Here is a 17,538-nt window from a genome sequence, read left to right on the forward strand (position 1 = left end):
CTTTTTGGTATTCTCTTTGTACATATGTCGTGTTGTAGGATTTTACTTGTTGGTATACTTGTATATGGCTAATTTTGTCCTTTTCATTAATATAATTGTTTACCTGATAAAAAGACAACTGGTTTGCTTGATTTTATGCAGTCGATGAATGAACCACTAGATACAGCTCTTAACAAAAGTTCTTGCACGCAAGCTAATGTAGCTCATATGGAACCACATGGTCTTCTGAATGATTCCAGTGATTTGCTTGTTAGAAATTGGAATGGTGCTGCTCTGAAGCAGATGCTTCAATCATTAGAGAGTGATGGTGGTTTGACAGGATGCATTCAAGAGGCACTGACATCACATTCAGAAGCCAGTTGTGCTGTTGAAGTTAAGGTACTTCTGTTGCAAGTATCTGGACAACTTAATATACAATAGTAATCTACTATTTCCTTTGCTGTTAATTGTTCTTTGATAGCTTGTTGCTTGTTTTTTCAGGAATCTGGAAAATGTTGTGAAGATGGGAACCGAGGTTCTCTGCCATGTCACATTCTGTATCTCATGGAATCCAGAATGGAACAAAAGCAGTGCCTAATGGATCAGTGGATGAGCCAAAAAATCAAACAGTGACAGAGTTCTGTCTGCACATGCTTCTTGATATTGTCAAGTCAGAGAAGTTTGCTCAGCTATGTCACGTGCTCTTTGAAAATTTTGAAGGGAAGGCTGACAATTTTTTTGATATCAGTCGCATTCACTCAAGGATGAAAGATGGATCTTGTGAGGGCTCATCCCTCCTTTTTCACTCAAATATTCAACAGGTACTGTTTATATTCTGTTTGCGCTTTGGTTTCAGGAAAGCAACCATGATGTGCATTTCTTGGACTTAGCTAACAATCTAGCTAGAATCTCTTAAGTTCATAAATTATGATTATGGTGTAATGTACTTAACCCATCTTTCATCCTCTCTGCTTAGTTTCTCATTTCTTGAGTCTGATAAATGAACTCTCAGCCTGGCAGTAGCTTTAAGATACTTGTTATGGGCCTTATTCATTGTCTGGTTTAGCTTGTGCATGTGTCAAGTCTTATGAACCTTCACGTTGCATTTTGAAAACTGAGTGAATATAACTGTTTTGACTTCTCGGAATGGTAGTGGTTGGGGAAGAATACTAAAATCTGGTACCTTCTATTCCAAACTTCACTGCAATTCTTCATAAGTACCCCCAGCCTATGCCAAAAATCCCTGAGACACACCTAACCTTTACTAAGATCCTATTATCCCCCCCCCCCCGAACTTATTTTATATATAATTTTCTAACCCTTTTCGGCCTACGTGGCACTATTTTGTGGGACCAACGTGTGTTGACAATTTTTCAAGGATAGTGCCACGTAGGCTGAAAAGGGGTAGAAATTATATATAAAATAAGTTCGGGGGGAGGTAATAGGACCTTAGTTAAGGTTAGGTGTGTATCAGGGATTTCGGACATAGGCTGGGGGATACTTATGCATTTTCCCTTATTTTTATTTTTCATCACAAATTTCTTCAGGAATTCTACATATTAACCGTCTCTTACCCATAATCAAAGAACCTTTAAATAAATTTATTTATTACTCCCAAATCAAAGTAGTATAATAAAGAATTTAAAAAATCAATATTTTTTACCGAAACTCATTTCAAACAAACACAAAATTTTCAAACTCTCTCTCAAACGTTAATTCTAATTTCACATTCTTGAATTTAACCACAAATTGAGATATTTTCAAAATGGGGCATAGAAAATTCAATTGGATCATAATTTTTTTCAGTTAGATTAATTTCAATGTTTTAATTTGGGTTGCTACTTTCACCAACATTAAGATAAGAAAGAAATTGAATTGAAAATTTATGGCATGCCCATATACTACTTTTGGTATATCCCTTCATAAACCCCCAACATGAGTAAAATGTGTAGCAATGAACTTTGAGAGAAATTGTGGAGAATAGGATAAAGATATTGGTCTAGAAACTTTTACTCGTCGAAAAAAATTTTAATGTCTTTTCTCTTGCCGGAATGTCAATAGATGGGAAGTGGGTTTGATAATGGTGATGTTCTTAATGATAATGGAAGGTTTCTAGTGGGGCATATAATAATAATAAAAAGTAGGAAAAATAATTCATTTATTATTTTTATTAGGTGGCATTGACATGGCATATGCATGTGTTACACCACAAAACACATGAGTGACTTTGTCATTTTAGGGTGAAATTTATTTCCTTATAAAATAGTTCAGGGGGGTAATAGGACTCCCGTGAAGTATGAGTGCGTAGTTGGAAATCCGACCATAGATTGGGAGGCTTTTGACCATTTTCTACATAAAATCACAAAGCTTACAATAACAAAAATAACTAGCATGAATTAACAAATAAAAAACATGCATAAACATTTAAACAATCGCCTTGTATGCAAACCCAATTTTAAGCTTCTCAAACACATATAATAAATTTTTTTTATGACAAGGGAAACCCGTAGCCGCTACCCTTTGGGTGCACACAGGGTAAAACCCCGCTTTTATGCAATAGCTTGCAAACCACATAGGAGAATCAAACACATAATAATAGAACTTACAATAACAAAACAATCCGTGTGGACCTTCTACTGGTAGGAAATCACACCTACCTCTCCTACCTCTTCACTAGGTAGGGCATATGTGCCTCTCCTCTTCATGTGCTCGCATCATTTGAGCTTTGCTTTTCTCATCTTGTCCACCACGGGGCCCACTCCACCTTGTCTCGGACATCTTCATTTCTAATCCTATCAGCATCCTCATTTCCACAACTTCCATCTCCTGAACATGGGAGTTTTTGATAGGCCAACACTCTGTCCCATATAACATAGTTGATCTAACCATCACTTTGTAGAACTTATCTTTAAGTTTTAGTGGCACTTATTACAGAGGACTCTAGAAGTGAGCCTCCAATTCATCCACCATGCATTCTAAGCTTCTTTACAAACACCATCATGAACAGAATCAATCAGCTCAACACCCTTGATATAATGACCCTGTGTTGCCAACACCCGACTGACAAAAAATAAAGTTATTACTTATTAGGCCTGAAAATCTGAGCGTAAGGCTCATATCTAACACTATTCAAAGTATCAAGCTCTAAATCCATAAGAAGAGTTTCAGTTGCAAGTCTAAATGAACTAATCTATGTTATCAGATGTAGTTTGCAAAGAAGTTCCTCACTAGAAAATGATTGATTGGTTTGTTTTGAAAATGAAAAAAATTGATATAGTAGAAGAAGGATAAGATAATTTAACGGTTTAAATCCCTTTTGGGTGGCCTAGTGATTTGGGCTTGGGAATTCTATGTTGGAGGTCTCAAGTTTGTCGCACTGGGCTTGCCTAGTGCGAGTTACCTCTCCGATGTGGTTTGCGTGTTATTGTATAGGAGTGAGGGTTTTACCCTATGCACTAGGGGTGTGCAAAAACCGAACCGACCGATAAACCAAACCGAAAAAAGTGTTATTGGTTTATTGTTATTGGGTTATTAGGATAACGGTTATTTAATGGTTTTACAAAAAAAATTTATTGGGTTATCGGTTCGTTATTGGTTTTTAATATTGGGTTATTGGGTTAACTGATAACCCATAAGAATATAATAATTTACTATTTTAATTTTTAGTTATACATATATATAATATATTTAAAAAAAATATTAATATAATTAGTAGTATATTAGACTAAAAATATAAAACCCTACGCAATAATTAACACTACTTAACAATTAACTCTCCTCTCTACTTTTAGTTATTTAACCTTTAGGTTTTACTTTTTAGTATTACTTATTTACTTTAGTTAGTTTATAATTGACTAATATTAGCTTTTGCACGATTGTAAATATCTGCAATTTGATTAACGTCAGGAATTCAAATTTTGTGTGTGTGTGTGTGTTTTTTTTTAAATAACGTAAGAACTTCATTTAGTTACCATAAGCATGGCCTCATTTGCTACTGTTTTGACTTTTGTCTATGATTTGGTTTTATTTGATTCTCTTTATTGCATAAAGGGGACCTCGTTTTATATATATTATAGTGATCGAAAATTAACCAAGTCTTTGTTGTGATGACCAAAATACAACAAGTTGGTCCTTGTTGTTCCATTTGGAATGATTATTTCGATGTATGCGTATCGCGTCAAATTATTGGACAAGTCATATATTTGTTTTGAAAGCATTTTCTTATTGGTTAAACCGAAAACCGAACCGTTAAAGACCTAAAACCGATAAACCGAAAACCGATAACAAATATCTTATTAGTTTGGTTATCGGTTTAGCATATTTAAAAACCGAAAACCGATAAACCGAACCAATAATACTTATAACCGAACTGAACCGATCGATACACACCCCTACTATGCACACCCAAAAGGGTAGCGGCAGCGGGTTTCCCTTGTCATCAAAAAAGATAATTAAACGATTTAAATATGGCAATAGTTATGTACGGTTTCCAGTTTTTAAAACTTGAAATGGTAGTTTTTTCTTGTGAATTTTCTGTTTTAAATAATTTGTCTATTGAAAATTTCTGTGCTTACACGTGACAGCTAGCACTTTATAAAAATACAGATTTGATTTATTTTTTTAAATTGAGATTTTTTTTTTTGGTGGTGCTAACACGATAAACTTTTTGCCTCTCCTATTATATATAGATAGATTATTAAATATAAATATAAATCAACAAATTGTACAATGAATGGAGCTACATATGTCAATTTAGATTTTAGATGTTAGTGGATGAAATTTTTGGTGCGACTTATATAGGACTATGCTTAATTTTAGGTAATGTTGTTTAATGGATTTATAGTTTTTCTGTACTGGTATATCTTGAGCTATGACGTTTGCAAGTCTTTACAGATTTTGTAAGACACTACAAAATACGCCATGCTACTTCCTTTTTTTATCTTTGTTACTGTATGTACATAGACACAATATCATATTGTGTACATAGCACAATCATAGACACATTATCATATTGGAATGATATGTGTAGGAAGTTTTTTCCATTTGTATCTATATTTTACATGGTATCAGAGCTTCTAGGGCTCAGAATCATTGATTAGAAATTCCACACCTTTCTGATAGCCTGAGAGGAGGTCTCAGCTCTTTGGTTTGTCTTTCACACACCATTCTTTGGTCTGGCAGAACTGATTTTGGCTTACTGCTCTAGTATCGTTTTGGCATTCGTAATCTTCTGGCACTAAAACTCTGCTTGGAAGGTGTGTTCTTCATTTCCTATTTTTGACTTTAGCTCTTTAAAAAATCTTTTTTGATCTCTTTTCCAACCACCATTAATTTAGAGCATTGGGTTTTGGTATTTGTTGGGTTTGGGTATTTGTGGATCTCAAATTAAAATTCTATTTGACCCTTTCCGGTGGTATGGTCTAGATTCAAGAATTCTGTTTTCACACTTTTTATTTCAAGGACTTGTGTGAAGTTTTAAGTTTTTTTTAGGCCTGTTCAAGCCTATTTTTAGTCTGGATTTAGGTCTCACCATTGTCCTTCTTGGCCTGTGAAGGACATCTTTGTTGGTAGATAACTTATTCATAGGTCTTGTTAATTTGGTTCCAGGTAACAAGTCCTTGTTACCTGTAGTCATCTATAATCTATTTTTAAATCCTTTTGGACTAACATTAGTTAAAAAAAGTCTAGTTCTAGTTCATCATCTGAGAAAATTATTCGGGTTTCAGGTGATGAGTTTGCTAAATTCTTTCAATATCATAAATCAGAGAAGCAATCTGCTTCAATTAACTTCTTTGCTGAGTCAAATAAAACATGTCTTATCACCTCTTCAAATAAAAGGGTAATTGATTCAGGTACCACAAATCACATGACGGATAATCCTAACATTTTTTCTAGCTTTCAATCACACAAAGATTCCTCTCCGGTTACTATTGTAGATGATGGATCAACTTGTAATAGTCTCGGAGCAGGGACTGTTAAACCAACCTCATGTATTACCCCGTTATCTGTATTAGATCCTAAGTTGCTCGGACTCGGGTGCGGGCATCCAAGACGGATGCGAATTTGAGAGTCGAATTCGGTAAAATCCAAATTTTAAGATTCGTGGGTGCGGGGATACGGCTAAAATTTTTCAATATTATAAAAATATAGTTATGAAGATATTCTAAATTTGAAATATATGTTATGATAAAGTTACATGTATTTTGTAGAATTCAATCTTCCATTCTTCAAGATGAGAATACTCTTCCATTCTTCCTACAAAGACGCAACAAAATAGAAACTAAACATTAAAAGCATTTACAAATTACAATAGAATAAATATAACTAAATAAATCAATAGAAATTGAAAAGAAGAACTAACCTTAGAACATGGATAGTGACTCGTCTCTTGAAACAAAGTGAAAGTGAAAATACTGCAACTATTAAAATTTAAGATATACACAAGATAATTATCCACAATTTAGATATTCATAATTACTAATCAATATTCAATACACCAAGTAAAAGTGTAAAACATACTATTTAACAAAAATCAGAGATTGTCTCAACTTAATCCATAACTTAAAATTAACATAACAACAAAATATTGTCAATTATCAAGTTATTTAATTAAGTTAGCTATCTCTTCCACATCTTCTTCAACTTCTTCCAAATCTTCAAACTCTTCCTCAAATATCACACCTTCAATTTGAGGTTCATCTATTGAAAGCTCGGTTAGATCATTAGTTGTCTCATCAATATCAAATCGATCTCCACCTAAAATAAATTAGAAAGAATAAATATATTAGAAGATTTTATATAAAAAGAAAAAAAAACATCATTTAAACTAAATAATTGAAGAAAATATAGACATACCAACATCCCAATATTTGCTTGGCCCATTTATATATTTCTCTTTCTTGCGAGACAACAACCGGAGATTATAATGTACAAACACTAAATCTTCGGCTCTTGAAGTTGCTAACTTATTTCTCTTGATATTGTGAATCAAAGAATATGTACTCCAATTTCTTTCACAACAAGAGGAAGAAGCCGGTTGAGTAAGCAACTTGTAAGCTAATTGTTGCAAAAGTGGAGCCGAGACCCCATGATTTGCCCACCAAGAAAGAGAATCTTCATACATCATAGCCTCAATCACGTGAGGCTCACTAAAATAGCCACTTCCGCTACAAAAGGATCCATACTCCAATGAGACTTGTTTCATTTCATTAGAATCTTTAAAGTACCTTTGAAAGCACTTGACTCTATTCAATGAAATTTCACTATCTTCATTAGGAGCTAGCTTTCGAATTCCATTCTCTCCTTGAAGCCATGATTCATGATAATATTTGGGAACCAAAGAATGTGCCATACAATGTAGAGGTGTGTTACTTTTGTTCCACCTAGCCACAAGAATATCATGAATAGTATCAAAAAAATTTGATTGACCGGAAATGAGATCTTTCCCCTCATGCTCAAAGATGACTTTCTTGACCTTCTCAATCATTGAGTCCCACATATCATAGATGAGATGTAATTTTGGACCATCAATATCGGCACTTCTTAGCATATCAACAATTGGTTCCGTAAATTTCAAGAAATAATCAATACTATCCCATTTTTCATCATTCATTATAAGGGATTTTATTTCACGTGTTTTGGCTTCAATTCCCTTATCCCCCTTATAATTCTACCATTCATCATCCATGACCATTTTCTCCAAAGAAGATTTCACTTTGCAAATTCGGGTGGTCATAATGATGTGTGAGGCAAATCTTGTTTCACCAACCTTCAACAAACACAAATCCGAATATTTTTGAAAAGGTGCATATGCCAAGTCATGGTTCACAACAAAGTTCTTCAAATTACTCACTTCACTAAGTAACTCTAAAATCCATTTACAATTAGTAAACTGAGGTTATTTTTCCGAAGGTTGGCACATACTTTTCAAAGCTAGATTCAAACAATGAAAAAACACAAGGAGTCCAAAACATATGAGGATATTTTTTCTCCACAATAGTACCGGCAAGTTTCATATTACTTGCATTATCCGTAATAACTTGAACAACATTGTTTGAACCTACATTTTATATTGCTTCAATAAATAAGTTAGCAATATATTCACCATCTTTTACGATTCCACTAGAATTGATTGAATTTAAAAACATTGGACCTCCACTAGATGATGCCATTATATTGATCAAAGGTCGTCTTTTAGTATCGGACCATCCATCCGAACAAATCAACAATCCTTTCTTTTTCCATGTACCTTTAATTGGTTGCAACTTTCTATCAATATGTGTTTTTTCTTAAGCTAAAAGAGTTGTCTTCAATCTATTATATGATGGGGGAATATAACCGGGAATGAAATTTTCGGCTAGAATCTTAGAATATTTTTTAAAATAAGGAGAGTTTGCAAAGTTGAACGATAAACCTGATGCGTAGAACATCCTAGCGGCTAATTTGTCGGCCGTATTTCTCTCATAGATGCCGAATGATTTTCCTGTAGCTCCACTACTTGAACTCTTTCTCTTTTTTTGTTGCATTAAATCAGTCCCCTCCAAAAGTGATATATAATCAGCTTTGTTTCTTGCATCAACTTGAACAACGGTACTTTTTCTTTCGGCTTGTTCATGCTCCATCTTCAAAGTCGCATATATATCACCACTACTTTCTTTACATATTTGAACACCATGACCCGATAATCTCAAAAGATGTGCTTTCACCCTATTATATGATCCTGTAATTATTTTATTGCAATAGTTACAAGACCATGTTCTATTCCCACCCCCATTTGGAGCAATCGAAATAACTTTCACATGATTCCATAGAGGTTTATCATCAAAATCTACTCCTACACTTTTGTAGGTCTCATAAAATATTTTCCTTTCTGACTACTTGATGCCATCTTGTTAAACAAAGGAAGATGAATTTTTTTTTGGTTTACAGTGAACTTGAATGAAAAAACAAAGAAGAAACTACTCTACTGGAAAATGAAAAGATTTTTGGTTTTAGGAGGGAAAAGTTGGTGACAATGGAAAGATTTTTGGACTAGTTGATGGTTGATGGGATGTCATCTTTTTGATGTTACTCTACTTGGAAGACTTTTTGAGCTTTTCTTTTTTTCAAGAGGGGTGTATGTATTGTGTACATATATTTTTACTATTTTAATTTGAATTGTTTTTATAGTTCTAATAGAAATAAAATTATTTTATCTAATTTTAATTTATATGAGATCGTTTGGATAGAATGTTTTTATCTAGCGAGACATGATCCTTGATTTGGATATGATATATGTATATTTCTAGTATTTCGATAGTTCGAAGCTTATAATAATAGAAAGAATCAAAAGATCTAGTAAGACGGGATCCTTAAAGCGCTTGCATTGATATGAAGAATTAAGTGATCTAGCGAGACATGATCCTTGATCTGGATATGATATTGTGCGTGAAACTGTATATATATTTTTTCCTACTATTTTGATAGTTCGAAGTTTGTATTGATTGAAAGAATCAAAAGATTTAGTAAGACAAGATCCTTAAATCGCTTGTATTGATAGGAGGAATTAAGTGATCTAGTGAGACATGATCCTTGATCTGGATATGATATTGTGCGTGAAAATATATATATATATATATCTTCAAGTGATTAATAAATTATGGACACAGATTTTAGATCTGTAAAACCCATCTGGTATATAGATAGAGATAGTCTTGTAACAATTTTACAAGTACTAAAAAATTTAGATGAAAATCTAAAAAGAAAAATAGTTAAAATAATAACTATGAAAAATAAAAGAGATGAAGAAAGATATAATATTATAAATTATAATTTCTTTGATACATCTGATTATTACTTTTCAGAATAAAAATGAGTTCAAAAGAAATTACTAAACTTTTAAAAGACTTAATAGAAAGTCAAAAACAATTAACCTTACGGTTAAAAATGATAGAAATAGAAATCAAATATATTAAAGAAAATCTTCCAGGAAGAATTACTAAGATAATAGAAAAAACAGAAAATTTTGACAAAAGAGTTAGTCAAAAATATATTAAAGAATTATTATCAAAAAAAGAAGCAAGTGGAAGCACTTATCAAAAAGGAAGTATGGATGAAATATTAATCCATAAATTTCTTGAAAAACAGAAAATGAAAGAGAAAGATTTATATAATCTAGAGAAAGATCTAGAATGTAATTCTGAAGAGAGTAATTCTGAAGAAAAAGAAACTCAAAAAGATGAATGAACTAGATGAACTGGTTTATTCAATGGAAGATCTAAGTCTTTCGGAAGAATTAAAAGTATTCATGAATAAAGGGGAAACAGGAGGACCCCAAGGAAAATTTGAAGCATCAACTTCAATGAAACAAGAATGGCAAGAGCCAGAATATGATGATAAAAATTTTGCAAATAAAGCAAAAAAGAGTAATGACTTTTCAAAACATTTTCACAATAGTGATAAATCAAGATTTATGCCAAACAGGCTTCCAACAGGAGATATTGGAACACGATTCTTAGATCTAAAATGTAAAAGAGATCCAGAAGATAGCCTAGATCTATGGTCTCAAAATATGCTCCTATACTTCCTATTAGGAAAAGGAAGTTATACAGATGAAGAAAAATATATAATCATGATAAATACTTTCATAGGAAAAGTAAATGACTGGTTTTCTGGATTAACAGAAGATGCAGAAAATATAATAAAAAATGATAGCTTAGAAGGATTGAAGGATTCTGTACAAGAAGGTATAACAAGGCTAAAGCAATACATTGCAAACGAATTCTTTGGTGCACAAGGAAATATAAAAGAAAATAAAGAAAAAATTAGAATTATTGCTAAAGAGCAATTGGAAAAATTACAAATTTGTAAAATGAGTTATATTCAAGAATACACTTGTGAATTCGAAGAATATTACTAAAAAATCTTTGATAGTAGTAAGGAAATGATTCCTTATCTAGAAAAATACTATCAAAAACTACCAGGTTTTTGGTCAAAATACTTCAGAGAAGAATACGAAAAAAAAAATAAAAAAGGAGATACTCTAGGAAATAGAATAAGTTTCCTAAGAAATAGACTTGGTCAACTTTGTATGTCTCATAACATCCAAAGAAAAGCTAAAAGAATAAATACGCAACTATATTGTAAGGATACCAATGCATCTACTCAATGGGGATGTGATGATAGACCATACAAGGAAAGAAAAGCACTCAAGAAAGGGTTAATAAAAAAGAAAAAATTTTCTAAACAAAAATACATACCAAGAAAAAGGTATTATAAAAAGAAAAGAGATTTTTCGAAAACCAAACCAACAGATAAATGCAAATGCTACAACTGTGGTGAGGAAGGTCACAAAAATTACAAGTGTAACAAAAAGAGAGTAAAAATCTCGAAGATAGATAGAATAGAAATTGATTCAGACCTAGAATAAATAAAATCTATAGAAAGTGATGATTTCTTTGATGAAATCTATGAAGAATACTCAAGTAGTTCAAAAGAATCTGACTAAAAATGAATAAAGAAATACAAAGAGATGATTTTGTTCAAATCTTAGAAACAGAAGAAGATCATCGAGATTACGCCTTAAAAGCAACCTTTGATGGAGAAACATTTAAAAGAATCCAAGGATTAAAACTAAATCTTAAGGTAGAAGATAATCTACTAAGCAGAATGCAAAGAATGTTTGCAAGAGATAAAATCTCTTATCATTAATATCAGGAGATAGAAAAGGTAATAGAAATTACCCAAACAACAGGAAAACATAAACTAAACCTGTTAACAAAACCGATGATAGATCAAATTCTTAGGAAAATTCTTGAAAGAAAAAGAAAGAAAATGAATTATGTTCATTTAGGAGGAATCCAAATACTAGTCAAATCGACTTTTAAAGAAGGAATCAATTGTCCGATAGTAATAAACCTATCAGATGAAAGATTCATAAATGCAAGCGAAGGAAACCTTGGTATAGTAGAGGGAAACCTAGCCTATACAAAACTCCTATTCACATACTATCCAAAGTATTGTATATCACTTAAAGATGCTGATTTTAATGACGCATTGAGTTTACATTTTCAGATCAAAAGAAATGATCTATTTAAACCAGGTAATCTTATAATGAGTATATATTACCAAGCATTATACACAGTTACAAATTCAAACTATGGTAAGGTGTATAAAAATAAAGGAATGATCGAAATAGATCAAGAATGTGCAGGAATTGCAAGAATAGTTGAAGCAGAAATTCAACAAGCACAAATTCCAAATGAATATGAAATTCGATTTGGAAAAACACAAGAAATAGGAAGTACTAGTAACCCTAGACTTTCGATAGAATACGGAAGAAATTCAATTAGAAAAAGTATATCTAATAGATATTCTGTAAAAATTAAAACTCCAAATACAACAAAAATAAAAGGAAGAATTTTCAACGGAACAGAATGGAAATATCAAGAAATCTTGATACAAACAGGAGCAACAGCTAATCATGTGAAAGGGTTCCTAATAGATGGAATACCTGTCTACATAGGTGAGCATTATACCTACCAAACCTTTGAAGGTAATAACTTTAGTTGTAAAAACATGGTAGATTTACCAATACAACTAGACAACATAAGAATAACAGTTCCTTGTTATATTACTAATCACGAAAGTGATCAAGAATTAATATTAGGAAATTTATTCCTAAATAAATTAGAAGATTATAGCATTGGGAAAAATGGAATAGAAATGCTATATAAAGGTGAAACTTGTTTCATACCAAAAATATAAATGCCAAAGGAAATAATTTTCAAAGTATCTGTTTTCATAGAAATAACATTCTATGATACAAAATTAACAACATGTTGTCAAATAGACAATGGATCGGAAGCAAGTCTAGCAAAATCTTTTTTAATAAAAGATTGGGACATAAACAAAAGCAATATCTCTATGATTGGAATCACAAGAGATAAACAAAAACTTATAAAATATAAAGAAAAGGTAGAAATAATTTTAGGATCAAAAATTGTTTCTATAAATAAATTATTTGCCTATGATAAACTGGAAACAGATTTATTACTAGGAAATGATTTTATACAACAATTCTAGGATTATCATCAATCTTTATATATGGTAAGCCTAAAAACCCCTTGTGAACACTTTATAAAAATTCCAAGGAAACAAAATCCTTACAATCTTGAAAAAGATAATGGAATTTTCAAAAGAAAGTACTTAGAAAATCTAAGAAAGATAACTTGTGTCTTAATTTAGAAAAAATTAAAGAAAACTTACAAAAATCTTATGGAGAAAATCCATTAGAAAAATGGGAACAAAATCATGAAAGAGCAATTTTAACTCTAAAAGATCCCAGTATAATCATCAGGGTTAAACCGATGCTATATAATGAAGATGATAAAATTGAATTTAAAATTCAAATTAAAGAATTACTCAACTTGAAATTAATAAGAATGAGTAAAAGTCCTTATAGTAGCCCAGCATTTATGGTAAGAAACCATGTTGAAATAAAAAGAGGAAAAGCTCGTATGGTAATAAATTATAAAGAGCTTAATAAAAATTGTTTACTTGATGGAATTTTATCCCAAATAAAAATAACCTGATAAACCTTGCAAAAGGAAAAACATATTTTTCAAAATTCGACTATAAAAGTGGATTTTGGCAGATAAAATTAGCAGAAAACTCAATTCAGTTGACTGCCTTCAGTACTCCAAACGAACATTATGAGTGGTTAGTCATGCCTTTTGGGCTAAAAAATGCACCACAAATATTCCAAAGGAAGATGGACAAAATCTTTTCAGATAAAGAATTTTTAATTGTCTATATAGATGATATTCTAATATGTTCAAAAACATATGAAGAACATTTAAAACATCTGAAAGAATTTTCAGAAATTTGTTTTAAAAATGGGATTGTGTTAAGCCAGAAAAAGGCTGACATCAATAAAAATGAAATAGAATTCTTAGGAATGATTATTTCAAAAAAAGGAATTGAACTCCAATCACATATCTCTAAAAAGATAATAGAGTTTCCTGATAAATTAACAACAAAACAAGAAATTCAAAAATTTCTGGGTTGTTTAAATTACGCAGGAGAATTTATTCCGGACTTAGCAAAAAAATGGAATATTCTACAAAAATTAATCAGAAAATCCAATAGACTTGGATGGACAGAAGAACACACGCAATGTATTAAAAGTCTAAAAGAAGAATGTGCAAAGTTACCAAAACTTAGATTGCCAGAAGTAAGAGATAATCTAGTTTTACAAACTGATGCATCTGATTATCATTGGGGAGCATTATTGCAAACCGATTTAAATGAAATTTGCAGGTACACAAGTGGTACTTTTAATGATGCAGAAACAAGATATTCCACTAATGAAAAGGAATTATTAGCAATTGTTAGAGGAATCAGAAAATTCTCTGCATTTCTTTTACCAAAACAATTTGTTATTAGAACTGATAATACTCAAGTTTCAGGGCTAATATTTAATAAACTACCGTTCGAACCGCAATACAGAAGATTGCACAGGTGGCAGGTGTTATTATCTTTCTATTCATTTTCAATAGAATACATTAAAGGAAATGATAATTTTCTTGCAGACTTCATTTCCAGAAACGTCCAATATGGACAATCAGACAAAAATCCTGGTGAACAGGATATATGAAGGAATGAAGAAAGTGGATGAGTCCATTGATGAAAAAAGCCAAAGGCTTTTCAAAATAAGAGACGAGCTATCTAAGTTGTCTGAACAATCCCGGATGTTACAATCTGAAATAAATCAGCTAAATACCGATCAAGCTGAAAACATGAGAGAATTTTTACTCTTATGTGAACACTTGGACACACGTCCAAAACAGAATTCAAATCTGAAAGGGAATATTAATCCCAACAAAGTGGCAGGAGATTTCCCACTAGCACCTAGTGCCAAAAACATCTCGATGGTAAGCAAGGATATGCCAATTTCTGAATCGCAAGATAAAGAAAAAAGCCTAGCAAATGAAGCCACAGGCTCATCATCAGCGAAAGCTAAAAAAATTACATCTGGGAAACCAGAGAGTAAAACTAACCAAGTTCCATCAGGAACAAAAGTTTTTTCTTCTTTTCAGGTTGGAAAGCAACATCCAAAGGAAGAAGAATATCTTGCATTTACAAGATATATCTATAATCTTCCAGAAGAAAGTGGAGAAACATACGGTGTTTTAGGGACAACAAGTTTGTTTCCTAGAATATCAATTTTTCCTAACGGAATACCGAGCTTTACAGCTCAACTATTTGAGTTTAGGTATTTAGATCGAGTGTACACAAGACCAGATCTAAAGAAATTATCCCAACTTCCATCAAAATTGTTCGAGTCAATTAAAAACTTTGCTCAAGGCAATGGAGTTTACTGCAGATTCTACAGCATATCTATGGAATGTCAGGATTTGCAAGCATACTATCCTACTCTCAATTATATTTCAGTTGAGAAAATTAAAGAATTTAATGTTAAGGCCACAGGAGTTGATAAAAAACTTCCACACCTTAATAAAAAATGGATCCAAACGAGAAGAGCATTAGGGATATAAGCCTTATACGCTATTCTTACAAGATTCTATAAAGAAGATTGTAGAGTCCTCGATCAAGACAGTGATTGGGTCTTGATTACTAAAGGTAAAACTAAGTCCAAAGAACTCAAGGAGAGAATACTGGACATAGAACTTCACAGGCTTGGAGCCACCGAAGAAACATGGAAACTAGCATGCAAAATGCTAGATCATGACCATGCTTGATGTAGCACAAAGGATGAAGACAAAAAGGATGACGTAAGCACTTACATCATGAAGCATTAAAGAAAAGGAATCCTTTTCTTTTCCTCAAAGACAAAAGAAGGGTCACATCATGTCGGCCAATTATCAGAAGAAGACAATGGAGCGTCCATTATCTTATCTCAAGGAATCTTCAGTCACGAAGCAATCAACAAAAGCAAGGACCAGAAGATAAATATAGAAGAATTTAGGAAAGTCCCTAAATTAAATTTCTTTTGTAATAAGTCCCTCCTTGATATCTATAAAAGGAGAGGAACTTCATAGGGAAAGGCAGACTAAGTTTTCTGAGAGAACATCCATCTTAGAAAAATGTTAGGTACCTTCGAGTATGAAGAGTGAGTGAGTAGTACTTCTCCCGCCAGGGAAAAGTATTTTTCTTATTATGTTGTAAGTATAGTATGAGTGTGTTAGTATGTTTGTAAAAATTATAATATGAAATAAACAGTTGGTTTTTATACCTCTCTTCTTATAATTCTATAAATAGTCTTAAGTGATGGTTGCGATCTTCAGCCTTAAGGAGGAACAGTGTTGAAGTAACCAAAGACTGAGGTCGTTAGGGTGAAAAACTGTTCATGGCCTGAAGGGAGAACTTCTGAGGAGGTGATAGGACTATTCATCGAGGAAAGAGAAGGAAGGTATACACACAAACTTTTATTCATATTGTAAATTTTACATAAATACTACGTGCATATACTTTACTTAGTCATAAAGGAAAATACTTAGTACCTATAGGGAATCAAAATAATATTGACATTACATGCTATTTGCATATAATTTCACATCATGCTAATTGCATAATGAAAAATATTCAGCAGTCTTTGCATAGCATAAGAAAAAGAGCATGGAAGCATAAAAGAGTTTTATTTCACATGAATAAAGCAATCAAAGAAATGGAATTAGTATATGAACATGCTAGTCATCCATATGAAACTTTAGTATTCTCTATAAGAGAAATGAAAGCATATAGAGCTCAAGAGTATTTTGAATATCAAAATGCTTTATCTATTTTAAAAAATTATAGAATATTTACTGCTTAAATTTGCATATAATATTCATATATTCCGCAACCCTGTTTAAAACAAACAGCACCGAAATATTGGTATTTCTAGTATTTCGATAGTTTGAAGCTTGTAATGATAGAAAGAATCAAAAGATCTAGTAAGACGAGATCCTTAAAGTGCTTGTATTGATAGGAAGAATTAAGTGATCTAGAGAGACATGATCCTTGATCCGGATATGATATTGTGTGTGAAACTTGATTTGGTTTGGTTTGATTTTTCTCTTTTCGATTTGAAATTTTTTGGTTCGATTATTTGGTTATGTCAATAATTAGAAACATACACAAAGTTATATTTGCAATTTTATATATATATAATTTGGTTTTTTTCGGTTTCTCTCTTCTTTCTTCTAGAATCCGAAACCAAAACAAGAAATCAATCAATATAATATTAATCCAAATTAAATAAAAAATTAATCCAAATTAGAATTCGATTCAAATTTATGTAAATTATTAGCATGTATTTAAAAATATTTACATAATAATAGTAATATTAATCAGTAATTAATTCATGCAAGTAAATATTTACACATAAAGCACCTTTCTAATAAAAATCTCTATAATATTGTTAGATCCCATTTTTCAATCCAACTCGTCCTATTTATATGGACAAAATATTTATCTTTCAAAATATTGTTCCCTTCTCTCCTTTTCTAACGTCTCTTTTCCTATTTTCTTTATACATGTAAATTGTAATATTTCTTCATTTCATTTTCTCTTTATATA

The 17,538-nt window shown here is 31.7% G+C and overlaps 1 protein-coding gene and 1 pseudogene across 2 annotated transcripts; one reads left to right on the forward strand and one right to left on the reverse strand.

The window, feature by feature from the left end:
* LOC125849899 (PHD finger protein EHD3-like) overlaps positions 1–17,538 on the forward strand; it is a 31,487-nt pseudogene that overhangs the window by 8,957 nt on the left and 4,992 nt on the right.
* Positions 6,543–8,482, reverse strand: LOC125849902 (uncharacterized). 2 transcript variants are annotated; one of them, XM_049529854.1, is made up of 3 exons: positions 8,393–8,482; positions 6,835–7,361; positions 6,545–6,735 (listed from the first exon to the last, which is right to left on the reverse strand). In XM_049529854.1, the coding sequence occupies exons 2-3, from the start codon at positions 7,328–7,330 to the stop codon at positions 6,581–6,583; spliced, it is 651 nt and encodes a 216-aa protein (XP_049385811.1). In that variant the 5' UTR covers positions 7,331–7,361; positions 8,393–8,482; the 3' UTR covers positions 6,545–6,580. The 2 variants fall into 2 exon arrangements, with proteins under 2 accessions (XP_049385810.1, XP_049385811.1); XM_049529853.1 differs by lacking the exon at positions 8,393–8,482 and having other exon boundaries at positions 6,543–6,735; positions 6,835–7,752.

The sequence above is a fragment of the Solanum stenotomum genome, unplaced genomic scaffold (assembly GCF_019186545.1).
Source record: "Solanum stenotomum isolate F172 unplaced genomic scaffold, ASM1918654v1 scaffold11373, whole genome shotgun sequence".
NCBI lineage: Eukaryota > Viridiplantae > Streptophyta > Magnoliopsida > Solanales > Solanaceae > Solanum > Solanum stenotomum.